Consider the following 18,608-nt stretch of genomic DNA (forward strand, 5'->3'; position numbering starts at 1 on the left):
TAAAAGCCATAAGCCTTTATGTTTTTGTTTTTTTTAAATAAGACAATAAATAAGAAATTTAGTACAGAAATTCTAGTATTCAAATACAATGGACTGGATTAATTAATGTTATTTTATACATATCAGAAAACATCTGCTGTGTCTGCATTGCTAGTTCTGAGGTCTGCTTTCATCTAAATTTGTCCTGAATCTTATTTAAATGTCACAAAGTAAAACTGAATTAAATACATGTAATTACATCTGTAAATACATCTTGCAGTTTATGTCATAATATTTAAATGCCCCATTATTTGGTTATGAATATATAGAATAAATTCATTTCCTAAAACACAGGCTGTTTTTTTTTTCTTTCCCAATATTGTGGTTAGACAAGCATCAGCATTTAGTTATCACTGGCATCCTATTACAGTCTAATCTTCCAGTCATATTAACTGTAGAAAAGATCTTATTGTCTCAAGCGTCCTTTACAGATATCTGTAAATATTAGTAGGAAAATATATACAGGGTTAAAAAGTGCATTTTTTGTCTGTTATTGTTGTTTAAAAAGGGTATTTGAAGCACCTGGTCAATCCACCCAGGACATGTGATTTTTTTTTTTTTTAGTTTTTTACAAATTTGATATGTAACTTGCTGAGTTTATTTATTTTTATTTATTTGTTTGTTTGTTTGTTTGTTTGTTTGGTGTTTATATGAAAAACTACTCAAATTGGTGAAATTTCAATCACAGGATTCTTCTTTTAAATTACTACCATTGAAACACATACTGTATGTAATTACTTTCTATGATAGCTGTACTTAGGTTAGATGCAGGTGAATCAAGTAGTGCTTTGGATGAACGCACATTGTAATGTTGTGCCAATTGTCTTGGCCCGAATCTTTTAAAAAGCTGAGGTAATTATACCTCAAAATATCACCGTTTCCTGAAGGAAAGCTCAGTATCACAAAACCCTTGAAGGAGTGATTATTGATAATATGATGCTATTTTATTATAAAGAATTATTTAATTAATGTATTTATTTGTTGCTGTTATTTTCAAGCTTTTAATTAGAATTTGGACTTCAGATTAAATTCTGATTTCCATCTATGTTAAAGTGTAAGTGCTTCCAATACATAGGCTACGTGATAATTATTTTCCATGAAACCTTAGTGCAATTTGGACCTCTCGTACAACCCTAATAGGTTATGCAAAGAGAAAGAAAATGCATTAGCATTCTCCAGCAGGATGGAGCAGAAACACACACTTTCTTTTTACTGCATATTTCGTAATGAAACCAGGAAAACACATGTGCTAATGGACAAGGGACCTCCATTATTGGGATGAGTTTTAAACAGAGGAGGTTGTAGTAACAAAAAATCCTGGCTTTAGTGCTCAATACCTTAACATTTTCAGGCTTTGTCTGTCATTAATATGTAAAAGCTTTCACGTTATATATGAGCTCTACTACAGGCATAGAGAGGAAGCCCAATGACAGAGGTTTTCCCCCAGAATACCTTCTGCCTGACCTCTTACTCTAAATGATTTAAGGCTGCAACAAAGGTGATAAATTAATCATTACTTTAAAGCTAATTATTATGCATATAAGTAGAGAATGTAGCTGATTAGTTCATTGGTTCATTTTTAATCTTCTTTATTCTTCGGTTTTATGTAGTGTTATGTAGGCCTAATTACTGTTTCTGGATTTGCAGGCTTTAAGGCCAAATAATGATTAGTAAAACATTAATTGTGCATATTAATACACACATACAATTAAAAGAAGTTGTAAGCACTGCACATTGCATATTTTGGTATCTTTTGGTGAGTATTGGTGCATATAGTGGGGAAAAATGACATGTCAAAAGGCTAGATACATTATTATTAGATTTGTTTAAGTGTGATTCAGTGAAACCCAATAAGACCAGCTTCTCTCGTTCCTTTTTCAGTGCACATACGATCTTTATGGTGTTTGGCTGTCAATTTCCTGGTGCTATACTTTCCATGTCTTAGTCAAGACATGAGAACACTAAACAAGTGCAGACATTTTTATTTAGAATGCCAGCAATCTACAATTACTTAAATCACTGCAAGGGGTTGCATAAGTTACACTGCAAGGGGTTGCAAAGTGTGGCGTAATCCATCATAGGAACAACAGCGTACAAATTCGACTGGCTTTGATACACGAACAGCATTAATACTGAGGACCTCTGTGTAAATAAACTGATTATTTAATCAATGCCTGAAATAGAAGCATGTGTCAAAAAAGATGCTTCATACTGTACGTTTATCTTATTTCATTCAGATAAAATAAGTCAGTCTCTTATGTTTCGATAACAGTTGAGATAATTAAGATGAGATAATATATAGAGACATAACAAATCGTCTAAAAGATCATGGTCATTCATTACAGAAGAAAGAAAGAGAATGAGAAGAGAGAATATACCACAGTGTGATTAGACTGTGAATTTCCATGGACTGTGAAATTCATGCCCTGGCTCCCTACAGATTCATCTGGTTTCCAGCTATAGCTGGTTAGGACATAAAATTGACCCCTGAAAGACTTTTAGTTATCCCATAGAACTTACATAAGTAGGGTTTCCAACCAAGTAAAGAAATGGTTTATATTTCAATGAGTGGGACAGTTTAACACCATCATATAATCATCCATCATTCCTGGAGGATCTGCAGCTCTGGCATTTCTTTAATTCTTCTTTTAATTAATAAAGTTAACTTTTATTAATTTATATTTTGTTTTGTTTTTTTTACCTTTTTAAGAAAGGTTGTATTCTTGTGAAAGGTTGTATTCTTATTTTTGTTTTTCTCTTTTCTCTGTTTTTGCAAATGTAAAGCAGAAAGGTCAGTGGTGTCCCTCTCCCTCCATCTGTTATTTCCACTCAGTTTATTCACTATAAAAAAAAGAACAATTTCACACATGGGTTCATGCTAGGCTATGTGTCATCCTGCTATAAGCAAATGATGAAACTACTGAGTTTTGTACAAAATCAGACTTTAAGACCCAGATTTAATGATTATATTTTATATTATTGTGATACAGATTGGATTACTTGTCTACTATCGATCGAGCTACACAGAAAAACTAATTCTTATATTAATTTATTTGAAATCGATGCTAGAAGTTAGACTTAAAATTTGTCAGACATTATGTCAAACATTATGTTGATATTGTCATGACACCGGGTAAGGACGTGGACCCAAACGCAGGATAGCCAAAATAAACAGGGTTTAATAATAAAGAAAACACGAAACAGGACACGGACTGAAGACAGGACAGGACAACAGTAGATTCCGCGCTGCCATCGGCAACGGGGCTCACATATATACACAAGACAATAATGACATAATGAGGAGCAGGTGTGGTGACAGGGAGGAGCAGACGAAGGAGGGGCAGACACGTGATGAGGAACAATAACAAACACATGCACGTGGCCAAAGTCCGGGCTGAATCATAACAGATATTTAATGCAATAAAAGGGCATGATTTTTTTTTTCAGAGTGTAGAGGCAACAGTGACAATGAAAACCCTGTGAGACGACATAAAAAAGACGCCTTGAGATGAACAAGACTCAACAGGACTCAATCCTCTTTTGGCTAACAATGGATAATTAGTATATTTAAAACAGTCAAAAGGTCGGACTAGTACGGTGTGATGAAATGATGTGTGTTAAAATATCAGCAGCAAGGTCTTTATGGATCCAGCAGCAGTTTGTAGGTAAAAGATTACTTCGTTTGGATGAGATTACTCTTTCAATAGGGCTGAGAGCATAGTTTGTTATGGTCAGCATTATTCCCAGTAAAGGCTGGGATGTTTGTGCAGCTTAGCTATGCACAAACTGTGTACTAAGGGCCTTCAACATATAAAGTATTCACCAAAACAATAAATTATGATAGAGACTGTGATATCTACTACATCCTGAGTCATGTTGACCTTATTGTTGGATTCCTTTCAGTACCAGACTACCAGTTGTGTGAAGCCTGATTGAAGACTGACCTAAATGTATCTTGAGGTTGGCATTTGATGTTATCATTTTCCTGTCACGCACTCACAATCTTTGATAGTCAGCAGAAACAGGATTTCATTTACAGATGTGATTCAGATGGGACAGTTTTGAAGGTTGTCTGTGTTGTGTGGTAGGCATTATAAGTTGGGCAGTGGTGGGTCAAGTGGTTAAGGTTCTGGGTTGTTGATTGGAGGATCAGAGTTCAAGCCCCAGCACTGCCAAGCTGCCACTGTTGGGCCCTTGAGCAAGGCTCTTAACCCTCCCTGCTCCAGGGGTGCTGTATCATAACTGACACTGCACTCTGACCCCAACCTACTCAGTTGGGATATGTGAGGAAAAGAATTCCACTGTAATGTACATGTAACAATAATAAAGGCATCTATGCCCCATTCTATAATGTTTTTTCTATTCTATAATGTTTCATGTGTGATGGGTTGCCATCTGACTGTATTAAAATAAGACTTCTGCTCTTCTGCATAATTTTGCTCCTGGTTACTATAATTTCTCCAGATGTCATATAAAAAGGAGTATTGTCTTTTTGTACAGTATGCAAGAAATATAAATTTCAGGAATGATCCGTTTATACAGAAACAGTAATTATGACATGATCCTGCTTTTGTAGATTTACAGTATTTGGAACTTAATTGGTATTAAATTATTTGGTATGTTGAAGGACAGGATTCATTCATATAAGCTCGTATTAGTCTTCATTTTATTGTTTAACATCACTCTACACCTGACAGCAAGTCTCCTTCTTACGTCCATATTTTCTAGTCCTTTTTTTAGGTGTAAAAAAAAGGGAAGTGATTCTTCCTTTTTGTAAAATAGTTTTTTTATCTTTTAGATTATAAAGGATATCTAGCAAACACATACTCTAGGCATGATTGGGTTATCAGAAAATTAATTTAAAGCCTTGTGTTGGTAAACCTTCCCTTCAGTAACATAGATGTTGAGCTTAACTTTCAATGTAATACCTACTGTATAACACTGATTGATTACGTATACAATGTTTTTAATATTTAATACGAGTCATTCTTAAAATAAATATATAAATAAAAATATACTGTTGTACATCTTTTGTTATTTCATTTTCTGTTCCTTTAATATTTTTTTGATGACTGTCACTTCATATCATTCTGCTTAATAACAAATGTAATTAATGTGCAGTGCTTATGAAATGAATTTTCAGCATAAAATTAGTGTGAGTGGTTTATCAAAGTGGCAGCGTTGGCAGAATGTAAAATGCCTGTGAATGTAAGAGGAGGAGAGGACAAGCACTGACTAACGGTAATGACACATACTCTGGCAAAGGGGAAAGAGAAAACACATGCTTTATGTGGCATGATTTGTATATATAATATATTGCTGTTGTTGCTTATCACCCTGAGATATCATACCATCCTCACAGTGATGCATGGCGGTAGTAGCGTTATACTTAGAGCTAAGCTTGGTTGTTGATTTTTGTTTTGTTTTGTTTTGTGATTAATTTTCTCTTTACTTGGTGGCTGGCTTTGGGTGGATGGCCTCCTCTAGGCAGTCTCGGTTGTGCCACATTCTTTCCATTTCCTTTTGAATAATGGATTTAATGGTGCTCTGTGGGATGTTCAATGTTTGTTATGTTTTTAAAACCAGTCCTTGACTAAAACTTTTCGAGAACTTTGTTCCAGACTTGTTTTAACAGCTGTATAGAACGGGGGCATAGAAGCCTTTATTATCGCCACATATACTTTACAGCACAGTGGAATTCTTTTTTCTTCACATACCCCAACTAAGGAGGTTGGGGTCAGAGTGCAGGGGCAGCTATGATACAGCACCCCTGGAGCAGGGAGGGTTGAGGGCCTTGCTCAAGGGCCCAGCAGTGGCAGCTGGGCCTTGAACCCTGATCCTCCGATCAACAACCTAGAGCCTTAACCAGTTGCGCTACCACTGCCCTGTATGATTGTTTAAGTATAATTCTTAATAACATAATAGATGATCATGTGCCATAATTGAACCATTGTGGCAGAATCATTGTTGCACCTGCCAACATCTATTTTTAATGTGATAATGCCACACTGACCTTATAGAATAAGAATGTAGCTGTTGGTCAACATGCACATTTTTTGAATTTTCACTCAGGGAGTTCTGTCGTTCCGTCTGAATGTGAGATCAGAACTGCTTTAATGCGCATCTATAAAAGGTAACTAGTATTTAAATCAACGAAAGTATTGCAGTTATTCATGTGTCTTCATGATCTATTGTGAAGATGAAATCTGTAATGTATAAAACCTACATATAGTATATGTGCAGTACATTATCATTGCTATAAAGCTGTATTTAAGATGCATGTTAGACTGGCAGTAGAGTCCAGTTAGCATATCGTGGTGAGTTTTGTATTTATATTTCGACCACATGACATGAGACAGAACCAATCACAGTGAATACAGGTATAGGGCAAAAATGTCTTTTCTCACCAATGATGTTAGCAGTAGACGTACCATGTGCACAGCTGCTAATAAACTTGTGGATACATTGGTCTCAACTGGTGTTATTCTTTTTTATTTTTGCCTTCCTGAATTTCACAGGAAGGCAAAAATTAAAAAAAGAATAAAACCAGTTGAGGGGTTGTGGGATTGACAAGGACAAGAATTGACATGAGATTAACCGTTGTAATTGTAGATGTATAATGCATATTATGTCATTTTTCTCACAGTTTAATATTGATGGCTAGGTTGTTTTGGGGTGCTTGAATATGGTTTCCAAAGATGGAGAAAGAAAAGGTAACAGAAAGAAGGATGGGAGAAAATATGTTGAAGATGACGAGGAAGATGATAGGGGAAGAAGACAAAGGGGGCTGCAACCGAGTGAGAGAGAGAAAGAGAGAGAGAGAGAGAGAGAGAGAGAGAGAGAGAGAGAGAGAGAGAGAGAGAGAGAGAGAGAGAGAGAGAGAGAGAGCTTAGTCTGTAATAGTTCATCTGCTAAGTGCAGTGGAAACTGTTGGTTTTGTTGCATTGGGATGTCCTTGAGGTGACAGTGCCTCCTAAGGGAATTGCTGGAGAGTGAGAGTGAGAAGGAAAAAAAGGTGTGTTTTTGCAGCCATCTTTTTTTTTTTTCGGATCCGGTGCTGTTTGCATGTTTGTTATATTTGATCAAGTGTGAAATCATTGGTCCAACTGCAAACACTGTTCTGTTTGGTGGGAAAGTGAAACAGTATCAGCCTTTAATTTTGCCCTGAACAAGCTGTCAGCTGGTCAGAGAGGACTGTCTCCAGGCTTGTGAGCTTATGTCCTGCTTCTTTTTGGCTCCATGTGGTGGTTTTTGTTTTTGAAGAGACTGGCATCACCCTGGTTGTTGATTCCTTACACTTGGTCATGTGCTATAAGATGTGGCATTTATTTTCTTTGGTGCCAAGCATCACACTTTTTATATTTAGTGATACCACCTGTCAGTGGTACAGTGGGTGGAAGGCAGATGAATATACACCCTGGATGGGATGCCAGTCTGGGATCACAGGTCACCAGTTCATCACAGTGCACCACATTTCCACCTGGGGGCAATTAAAAGACAATTGCCATCATGATTTTTGAGATGTTCTAATGCCACACAGACCTTATATAATAAGGTCAATTGGTAAATATGGACAATTTTAACTTTAACCTTAAGCACTCAGGACATTCATGCTTAAACATCACAGAGACTCAATCACAATAACCTTCTCTGGTCTGTCAGCCACTTCTCTTTCTTTCACCCCAACTCCTCCCATTTCTATCTCTCTGGATGATGTAGACATGTTCTCAAAGCAGATCTACCGAATGCACTTTATCTGTCTTTCCTTCTAAACATTAGCTCGGAACAGCTTTAACGTATGACAACTTTTTTGCACTGGTTTTCTTTATTTGGATTTGTCAGCTAACTAGTATTTAAAAGAACTAAAGTACTGCAATCATTCATGTGTCATTTATAGTTTATCTAGTTCGGAGATGAAATCTGGAATATATAAAATCTACATATTTTATATGTACATTACCATTGTTATAATGCTGTAACTAAGATACATACTTAGTCAAATCAGCAGGACATTTTTTAAAGAATCCAGTCTCCCAGTCCTGTTGACAGTTAGACAATTAATGAGATTCATTTAGCCTTCAGCATGAAAATGTTTTAGTGTCGTTGATATTTTGCAAATAGAGTCAAGTTATCATATTTTTTGGCTTTTTAAGTGGGAGTAATTTTTTGTTTGAGATATGAACTCTTCAGGTTGATGCTTTTGCCCCTGTATCCTAAACCTATCCCAGGAACAATGGCCATGAGACAGCAAAACTCCACAAACCACTAGGAACACACATATTGGAACACCTATTTATACCTAGGTGCAATTTAGTGTCACTAATTCACCTACCAGCATGTTTGTGGGAGGCAGGGTGAAGCTAATGAACCCAGAGGAAATCTACACATACTGCTTCACTTCGCAGTAACAGTTGTGCAAAATCGTCTCCTTTTACAAACCCCTGCGCTCTTGTTTGTATTATCAACATTTCCTTACACAAATGTATTAACTAGTTTTCTGTGTCAGTGAATTAGTCTAATGGTTTTATATCTATTTATGATTATTTTAATATTATATTAAACTTTTTGGACCTTGTTTTAATACATATTTGTGAAAATGTCTATAATTTGAAATACTACAATACATTTGTCAACAATGTACATATTTGACTAGAAAAGCATTGTTTGAGGTTTGGAAAGAGCATTTTAGTATTAACTGTAGTATTCAGCTGGGTGATGGTGCTTGAATCTAATCTGGCAGCTCTGTTAGTTGTGGCTAGCTGCTTTATTCTTGTTATAGATTTTCCTCTCTCATGCCGTAGCTTCTCCCTGATCTCGCCCCTGAATGTCGTTCGCATCTACCGTGATCTCCCGTTTCTTATTGTTGTCAAACAGCCTTTGGCTTTCATCAAAAAATTTGATTGTATTGCTTGTATCTCCTACGCTTTGGAATTATAATTGAAATATAATCCCGGACATGCTTCTGGTTATCGTATCTGTCTGGGTGTGAAACGAATCCACATCCGTGTTCCATACATGACATCATGTACTGTAGTGTTGAGTCTGAACTATTGTAGCATGAAGCATAAGGCTTGTAATAAAATTTTACATTAGTGTATTGATGTTTTTTTCCTTCTGTTTTCCATAGACAAGTGTGATGAAGCCCTGGCCACACCTCTTTCTCACAGTGTCTTCAGTGGTTCATCTGTGTTTACCACTGGATATGCTCCCGGATATGCCAAACTGAACAGAAGAGGAGGTGAGCATGCACATACACACACACACACACACACACACACACACAGACAAACACACCGACCTTATAACAGCTAATTCCGATAAGCCAAAACATTAAAACCATTGCCAGATGAAGTGCATAACATTGATTATATCATTACAACCCAATGTCTTCTGTCAAGGGGTTGGGTAAATTAGGTGCAAAGTGAACAAGAAGTTCAGGGTCATAGGATCATTGATGCACTTGGAGTGAGAAGGACAGTCTGTCTGTCTGATCCCACAGGAGAGCTACTGTATTACAAATTGCTGATAAAGTTAATGCTGGCTATAATATAAAGGTGTCAGAACACACAGTGCATCACAGCTTGGTGTGTTTGGGGCTGTGTGTCAGAGTGTGAAGAAGGAACAATGGAAGAAGGGGGGCAGTTTTCAGCTATCCTATGAGTCAATCATTTGGCTGCAACACAGTGCAGAAAACCACAGAGCTATAGGTCAAGAGCTTCAGTTATTTCTAAGATGAAGCATTAGAATGTATAAAAAGTGTGATCTCTGTGATTTTAATAATAGCATGGTGGTTGGTGTATATTTTAAAAGCTGACTTGATAAGAGAGGTCAAAGGAAAATGACCAGATTGATTTGAGTTGCCAGGATGGATATTATAATCACATATAATCACAGAAAGAATGCAACATGCATAAAACTTTGAACCTTGATGTGGATGTGCTACATTAGCAGAAGACCACATCAGTTTTCACTCCTGTCAGCCATGAACAAGAATCTGGGTGTAATGTGACTGAAAAACGCCACCAGAAGCGGGGACTGAACCCGGATCTCCACCATCAGCCCTACTCTCTCTGCACTGTAGAAGATCAGACCCAAACGCTGGAATTCAATTCAATTCAAGTTTATTTGTATAGCGCTTTTTACAATAGACATTGTCTCAAAGCAGCTTTACAGAACATAAGCATAGAACAGAAGGTAAACATAAGGAATAATATAAAGAATTAATATAATAAAAATTCAAGATTATTATTAGATATATATAGTTCACAGTGTGTATGTATTTATCCCCAATGAGCAAGTCTGAGGTTACTCAGGTAGCAGTGGCAAGGAAAAACTCCCTTAAATTGGTAAAGGAAGAAACCTTGGAGGAACCAGACTCAAAGGGGAACCCATCCTCATATGGGTGACATTAGAGGGTGTGATTATAAAAATACAGTCAAACAAATGTTGTAGAAGAAAATGCTCTACCACCTTTAGTAGACTTAGATATTCTGGGAACTACCAGAAGTCCTGAGCTTTGTGATCTCAGAGAGCACGAAGGACTGTAACGTGTTAGAAGACTAGTTACAGTAGATACATGGGAGCTAAACCATTAAGAGCCTTGTATGTAAGTAGCAGCAGTTTGTAATCAATTCTAAGCTTAACAGGTAGCCAGTGTAGAGATGATAAAATTGGGGTTATATGGTCATACTTTCTTGTCCTAGTGAGAACTCTGGCAGCTACATTTTGGACTAACTGTAGACTATTTATTAAAGATGCAGGACAACCACGTAGTGATGCATTACAATAGTCCAGTCTAGAGGTCATGAAAGCATGAACTAGCTTCTCAGCATCAGATACAGACAGGATGTTTCTCAGCTTGGCAATATTTCTAAGGTGGAAGAAGGCTGTTTTTGTAGTATGGGAGATATGATTGCTGTCTAATATAACACCCAGGTCTTTCACTGTCGAGCTACTAGTAACAGTACATTCCTCTAAATTGAAGTTAAATTGTGAGAGTTTCTGTGTACTGGTTTTTGGACCTATAAGTAGTATTTCTGTCTTATCAGAGTTTAACAACAGAAAATTGCAGCTCATCCAGTCTTTTATCTCTCTAAAGCATTGAGTTAATTTGGACACTTTAGATATGTCATCTGGTTTTGATGAGATATATAACTGTGTGTCATCAGCATAGCAGTGGAAATTAATCCCATGTCTTCTAATATACATGCTTCCCTAATGGAAGCATGTATATCAAGAAAAGCAGAGGACCTAGAACTGATCCTTGAGGGACCCCATAATTAACTGCAAATAAACTGGAGGATTAACCATTTAATTCTACAAAATTGTATCGATCAGATAGTTTTTATACATAAACAGGTCGCTACATAAAAACCCAGATGGCACGGCCTCCTGTCTATAGACTTACCAGTACATGTTACGTTAAGGTACACAGTGTTCTAATATCGATACATTGACTGACGACCACAAAGACTTCATGGCAAGTTTATATAGAGCTGTAAACCAAGGGAAAACAAGGGACAGCTGGAAAAGCAGGAAAACATTAGGAAAGGTCGTGGCACTGCCCACATGGGAATAAACACAATGATACATACTGTTTGCAAGCCTGCCCCAGTGATTTGGCCAGGGATTGTCCCAATAACTCCAAACACTGAGGCATATATTCAGGTAGACTCATAGAACCAGATAGATGAAGATTAGAAAAAAAATCACCATGTCTTTTTCCAGTCTTCATATGAGTCTGCACCCATGATAGATTGGCGATAGATTCTTGTTCTTGGCTGACAGAATGAAACCTAATGTGATCTTAAACTGTTGTCGCCCATCCACCTCAAGGTTTGGTGTGCTGTGCATTCTGAGAGACCACAGGTGTAAACACTACATTATACTTATACTCAGCTCAGGCCAGTCTGGTCACAGTCATAGTCTCGACACAGAATGTTTTTGCACCAATCAGTGTAGAGACTGTTGTGTGTAATTCCCAGGAGATCAGCAGTTTCTAAAATATTCAAACCAGCTCATCAGACACCAGCAACCATGTCATTGTTAAAGTCACAGAGAGCACACTTTTTCTTCATTCTGATGTTTGATGTGAAAATTAACTGAAGCTCTGTTATGCGCTTTATTATTTTTTGCACTGTTCTGCTGCATCATAACTGCTTTTCCTATCGCTTACATGTATTTCTGGTGTGCATATGAATAAATACTTTCTCTAATGGTACAGAGAATAAACAATGTTTTGTGTTCATTAATGTGAAATAAACTCTCTCAGTGTGTTTGATTTGGCAAACGTTAGACAAGCATACAGTATTTCCCATTAATTAACTACATTTATTAAAGATGCGACTAGAAAGTTCCTCGTAAAAAAATTGTCAAAAAGGCCATTTATTCTGGTGAATGGTGGATTTTTTCACTTTAAAGAAAATAAAAAAATGATGATTAGAGGTTAGAAACTCTTTCCCTGCTTTCCTGCAATAGTAATGTTCAAGCAGAACACTCAGGACAGTTGAGGTAGAAACTGGTGCATGCTAACACATAGGGTTTTTATACCCTCAAGCAAGGGGCAACTCACCTTTGGGCCTGACTGAATATACTGTATATCTTGTTTGTGTTGGTTTCCAGACATCAAGGGTGTAAAGAGTTCATGTGTGGGCTACGTGGGGCATCTGGATATCTGTAAAGCTGCTGTATGTTAATGTATACTGTTAAAATGTATTATTATACAAAAAAAAGTTAATTAAATTGAATTGAACAAAAGCACACATTCAACTCTTACCACGAGTTCCATGCTTATCATGCTTAGTTTCATGTTTATCATCATGTTATTTCCATTTGCCTTCATATTATTAAAGATATGAGGAATAGTCTTTTCCTCCTGGTGGTCCAGCAGCAGGGTCTCGTGCTCTCATTGCTGCATCCTGGATCTAAATTCCCAGGCAGAGAGCTAATTCAGTCGCTGAAGAGCTAGCTCTCAGTGCCAGTCCCAAGCCGAGACAGAATGGGAGGGTTGCTCCAGGAAGGGCATCCAGTGTAAAACCTGTGCCAAATCAAATATGCGGACCAGATGATCCGCTGTGGCGGATCCCCCTGAACAGGAAGAAGCCAGAAGAACAACAACATATGAGAAATAATCTTTCATTTTGATCAGATTTTGGATTAGCAGCCTTTGGATAGTTAGTCAGGTCACTCAGACACAAATGTTAATAAATTTCTGACTGAATGGTTAAATGATGTTTTTTGTCATGAATTTTACCATCATAAATCTCACAAATCTCTAAATCGAATTTTAAAGAAATCTGACATCCATCACAGACAATTAGCATCGGCTATCGTGAGACTGACAGCAAAGAATTAATTTCTCATTGGTTCTTTCCAGGCTCTTACAAAATAATTTGGATGGCAGATGGTTAGCTGCTGACTCCGAGTTCACAAATTCTCAGTCTGGCAGTCTTGCTTTGGTCACTTATCAGGAACATCCAGACCCAATCACTGAAACACACTCATTACATACAGTACACTAGGACAAGCAGTCCTTATCTACGCGGTCTTATTCTGTCCTTATAAGTGACACACTATGCAGGCTTGCAGATTATACTATTTGACAGTTTCTCTTAGGTTAGCGAGAAAGAGAAATTACACAACCCATGGGGTCACTGGGATGAGATGCAGTACAGAATTGTATGGCAATACTTCAGACGGTATTTGGAATATGACATACTGTTTTCTGTAGCTCTACCAAGTTGTGAATGAGCTTAATGCATCTTTTTTTCACATTGGGTAAGTTTAATAAACATTCATTAACAGTGAAATGTATTATTTACTTTTATAAGGAAAGAGCTGATTGCTCTTTGATCAGAAGGTGTTCATTGATTTTTTTAAAACAGCTCTGGGCAGTAATTCTTGCTCTAATGTTAAGTGTAAATCTATAAATAATAAAACAGTATTTAAAATAAAAAAAATAAAACTCAAATTGATAAATGGTTAATTATTGGAGTGAAATAAAACACTCTGCATGTGTGTTCCCATAATATTTTCCCATAATTCCCATCATATTTTATTCCATACTAATGTTAGTAATTATACTATCTATTGTACCCATTACTTATATTAATTATATTATCAAACATGAGGCTGTTTATGGGGGTGTTTTATTGCTTTTTAAACATCTCACATATGGTCACTTCCCTCTACGACCATTATTTTCAGTGGAGATTTGAGACATCTATTTAGCAACAACTCATCTGTGAGATGGAGACTGGAAGAAAAAGGTCAAAATCCTGTCGAGTGTAACCCTGTTTGTCCCTCACAGCTGGAGTGGGAAAAGGGAATGGGAGGGGAGGCTTGGAGACAGACGGTCAGGCAGAATAGCCAACTAGTGGGAAGCTAATGAGAGGGAGAGCTGGGAAGCGTTCAAGGTGAGGGAGGCTGGCAGAGGGGGAATGCAGACGTGACCAGCATTCAGGCACCAAACAAGGTCTCTTCTGAATACCAATGTGGCCGTGCATGAAATTGGGACGTTAATAAGTGGCACAGACCCACTGATCCCTGCACTTAATTTTCCTATTCATTCCTTCCCTCTCCTCCTTCAGTAGTCATCCAAAATCCACATCAATTACCTGAGAGAATTAAATCCTCTTAGCCTGCATTGGAGAGACAGATGTATGTAGACATTTTGGGTATTTTTGGGTCACGCAAACAATTTCTTTTTCAGATTTATTGGCCCTTATGTAATTTGTCATATTCCACTTCCACACTTCTATTTTTTTTCATAAACATAGTTATGAACATTATGTAGGCAAATCTTTAATTATTCCAGAAAACTTTATTCAGTCACCAACTGTGGCGGACAATATAAAGAATAGTTGCCATGCAACGGTACACTGTATGTGTCATGACTCAGCCCGGACTTTGGCCACGTGCACTTGTCTGTTTATGTTCAGCGTAACATGTCTGCCTTGCCCTCGTCTGTTCCTCCCTGTTTCCACACCTGTTCCTAATTGTATCTGATTGTCTTTTGTATTTAAGTGTACCGCGTTGCCGATGGCAGGGAATCTACTGTTGTCTTGGTTTGTCTTCAGTCCGTGTCCTGTTTAGTGTTCCCTTTGTTATTAAACCCTGTTTGTTTTGCTATCCTGCGTTTGGGTGCGCTTTTATTCTCGCGTCATGACAATATGTGCTAATCAGCAAGTATCTTCTACAAAAATATTTTTTTATGATTTTTAATGGTAGCAGATGTGCACTTACTATTATGATATGTATCTTATTAAAACTCATCCATGTTGTAGTGTTGTTCTGGTCCCATACAAAGAGTGCAGCCAGATATTGCTCTCTTAGCCAAACTCGTGATCTCTCAATAATATGACAAAAGCTTTTTGTTTTAATATATACATTTTACGACAACCCTGAATTCATTTTCCTTTCTTCAATGAGCTGTTTTCTTCCTCCTTCTGAGCTCCTGTGTCCTTCCCGGGGCCTTGCTTTTGCTTTTCTCCACCTTATCTTCAAAGAGCATCTGCCTTTCAGTAGGTTGCAGCTATTCTTCTAGCTTTCCTCTTAACTGTACATTCACTCATCTTCCTCTCCACTTCTCAATATGGCTCCATTAAGACTCTCTTTTTGGTGCTCCAGATTTTTGACCATTACAGTTCGTTGTGTTTTTCTCTGCATATATGTGCTTATCAACAAGACTAAGTGATTTTTTTAAAAATAATATCATGGTCCTTGATGCTCTCCTAAATTTGAGGCTTTACCAGCAACAGGTGCTGTTTATATAAGCTCATGAGAACTCTAAAAATTGTTATTTCAAAGATACGTTTACTTTTCACCTGCCAATGGAATGTAATATTACAAGATGGGAGATGCCCTTATCCAAAGCGACGTGCAAAAGTTCTCTCTAGATATTTTAAATATTTTTGTCTTTCATTTTTGCTTCTTCCTTTAAAACCCCCACAAAGAATAGATTTGTGAATATAGCAAGTGAGGGAAGAGTCAAATGAACTGAAGCATAAAACTTAAATCTATGATAAAAAAAAGGATTGTGCTAGCATTCAGAGCTCAGAAATGGGAAACACATCAAAGTCCTTTTCTCATGAGCAAATCTTATCTCATAAAAAATGTAAAAATCTTCTCACTGGTTTGCATTAAATATGCACAGGGTATTTCTTGGCATGGCATTGAAGATATCTGATATTTTCACACATGTTAAGATCTCTTGCTTATGGGTTTTGTAGGACTAAGTGAACAATTCTATTATATTAGTCCGCTGATCTCCTATGACCAAGGACGTAAATAGCTGCGGTTCATATTTGAACTTTATTATGAACTTCATCTGACTCCAATATTTGTTTCACTTAAGTGTCTGACTCTAATAATTAATTAGCTTATAAAGTTTTGACTTAAGGTATTAAAAATACTTAATTAGCACAGAGGCTCTTATCAAAGTGCAAGCCCAGTTTTCAAATATTAGCATTTTATTTATCCTTGCTATTCATAAGCCACTTTCAAACATGTCTAACGTACAAAATCTTCAGCTAGAAAACTATTATATAAGAATTTCTAGTAAGCATGCATATGCTCTATTGATGCACCAAAATCTACTATGAATTTAAGTAATTACAGAGTTTGTTATGCCATATAAAAAGAATACAATATAGAAAATGGAGAGAACATACAGTATAGAGTCAATGGTCAGAATTGACAGCAAAGGATACAGATGGGATTGCTTAGGGAGAAAGATCACTTGAGACCGGATGGTAAAGGTCTTTCCGCAAGATCTTTATCCACCTATAGGACACAAGGATACCCTACTTATACAATGTGCACCACTGTAAAGTATATACATAGTATTAGATGGACATGTATTTTATGGCAGGGTGGACCCCGGGTCAGATCACTCCAAAGTGTTACATACTATTTCAGTTCCTGGTAATATCTTTGAGAAAAAGTTGCAAAATGTGTAAATCAGGTGACCTTAATATGTGTATGTAAGTGTGTGTCTTTGAAAAGGACAACACATATTGCAATATTTTTTATATGGCCTTACAGATTTATTTCTTTAACCTTTGGGAAAATAAATTGTAAGAAATGATTAAATTCACATTAGCCAGCGATCTGCCGATGGCTTATGGAGCATTTGGTGACAATGAATATATTACATAGCTTAATTTTGAAGATAATTCATTTGTGTCTTTTCAAAACAAACTTTGTTTTTTTATAATATTGCATTATTTTGTCATTTTCCCATAAAACCATTCAAAAGACATTAGAACTAAGACATAGAAACTAAAGATAAAGAGTAACAGGAAATGTGATCTCTTCAACACACTAAATCCAGCAGGCCTGTACTAACCTCTTGACTAGTTACATATTCCCAAATGTCTCTTTCCTCTCAGTTTGGATCTGCAGTTTGCAGTTTCCTTTAATATGGTTTGCTATTGTTTCACTGTAGTTACTGGATATGCTGGATTCATGGTAGTCAATAAAATCATCCATGAGCTTAAGGAGTTCATTGTGACACTGATAGAAAAATATATGTCTTCTGATTGTAGTACATAAATCCTTGATCTTTAGGTGCTGGAGGCTGGTCACCGCTCGACACTGATCATTATCCGTGGCTGCAGGTGGACCTGGGTAGCAGGAAGCAGGTGACGGCCATCGCCACGCAAGGCCGATACAGCAGCTCAGACTGGACAACACACTACCGGTTACTTTACAGTGACATGGGCAGGAACTGGAAACCCTACCATCAGGATGGAAACATCTGGGTAAATTCTATAATTAGCTGTTTATACTACTGTTTTAGAGACTTTTTCTTAAAAAAAAAAATGCTAATACAAATGGCATATCATGTTGCTTCTTTGAATGGGGATTACCTGAATCCATGGTTGCTGAAAAGGTTACTGTCTTGGGAAGCCAATCAAGGGTAATGAATGGACTGATGACTGAACTGAGTGGAGTCTTGCATACATATTTCAGAATAACTCTTATTTCAGCAACAGTGGTTAAGGCTGGGTAAAGATTTGAACTTAAAAAAATAGAACTGAATTTAAGTTTTGGGGAACAGGAAATTAAATTAAATTAAAAGATGCTAGCCAAAGATAGGCTGGGCTAGGCTGGTGATTCTCAGTGTCAAGCGATTTGAACACTTCAGCTTGACCAGATCCCAAAGAGGGATATGACATCATCATTATTTGCAGGGGTAATACAGGCTTTCTCAATAGGGATAGATATTAGGGGTAGATGTTTGGGATAAGGGGGGGCACGGTGGCTTATGGTTAGCACGTTTGCCTCACACCTCCAGGTTTGGGTGTTCGATTCCCGCCTCCGCCTTGTGTGTGTGGAGTTTGCATGTTCTCACCGTGCCTTGGGGGTTTCCTCCGGGTACTCCGGTTTCCTCCCCCGGTCAAAAGACATGCATGGTAGGTTGATTGACATCTCTGGAAAATTGTCCATAATGTGTGATTGCGTGAGTGAATGAGAGTGTGTGTGTGTGTGCCCTGCGATAGGGTTGGCACTCCATCCAGGGTGTATCCTGCCTTGATGCCCGATGATGCCTGAGATAGGCACAGGCT

General features: G+C 37.3%; 1 protein-coding gene across 1 annotated transcript in view; it reads left to right on the forward strand.

Annotated features, from left to right (window-relative positions):
- Positions 1–18,608, forward strand: part of LOC113657805 (contactin-associated protein-like 2) — a 214,651-nt gene that overhangs the window by 74,947 nt on the left and 121,096 nt on the right. The window contains exons 2-3 of the mRNA XM_027169891.2: positions 9,167–9,277; positions 17,608–17,801. Coding sequence (XP_027025692.2) covers positions 9,167–9,277; positions 17,608–17,801 — 305 coding nt within the window. The remainder of the gene's footprint in view (positions 1–9,166; positions 9,278–17,607; positions 17,802–18,608) is intronic.

This window comes from Tachysurus fulvidraco, chromosome 25 (assembly GCF_022655615.1).
Source record: "Tachysurus fulvidraco isolate hzauxx_2018 chromosome 25, HZAU_PFXX_2.0, whole genome shotgun sequence".
Lineage (NCBI taxonomy): Eukaryota > Metazoa > Chordata > Actinopteri > Siluriformes > Bagridae > Tachysurus > Tachysurus fulvidraco.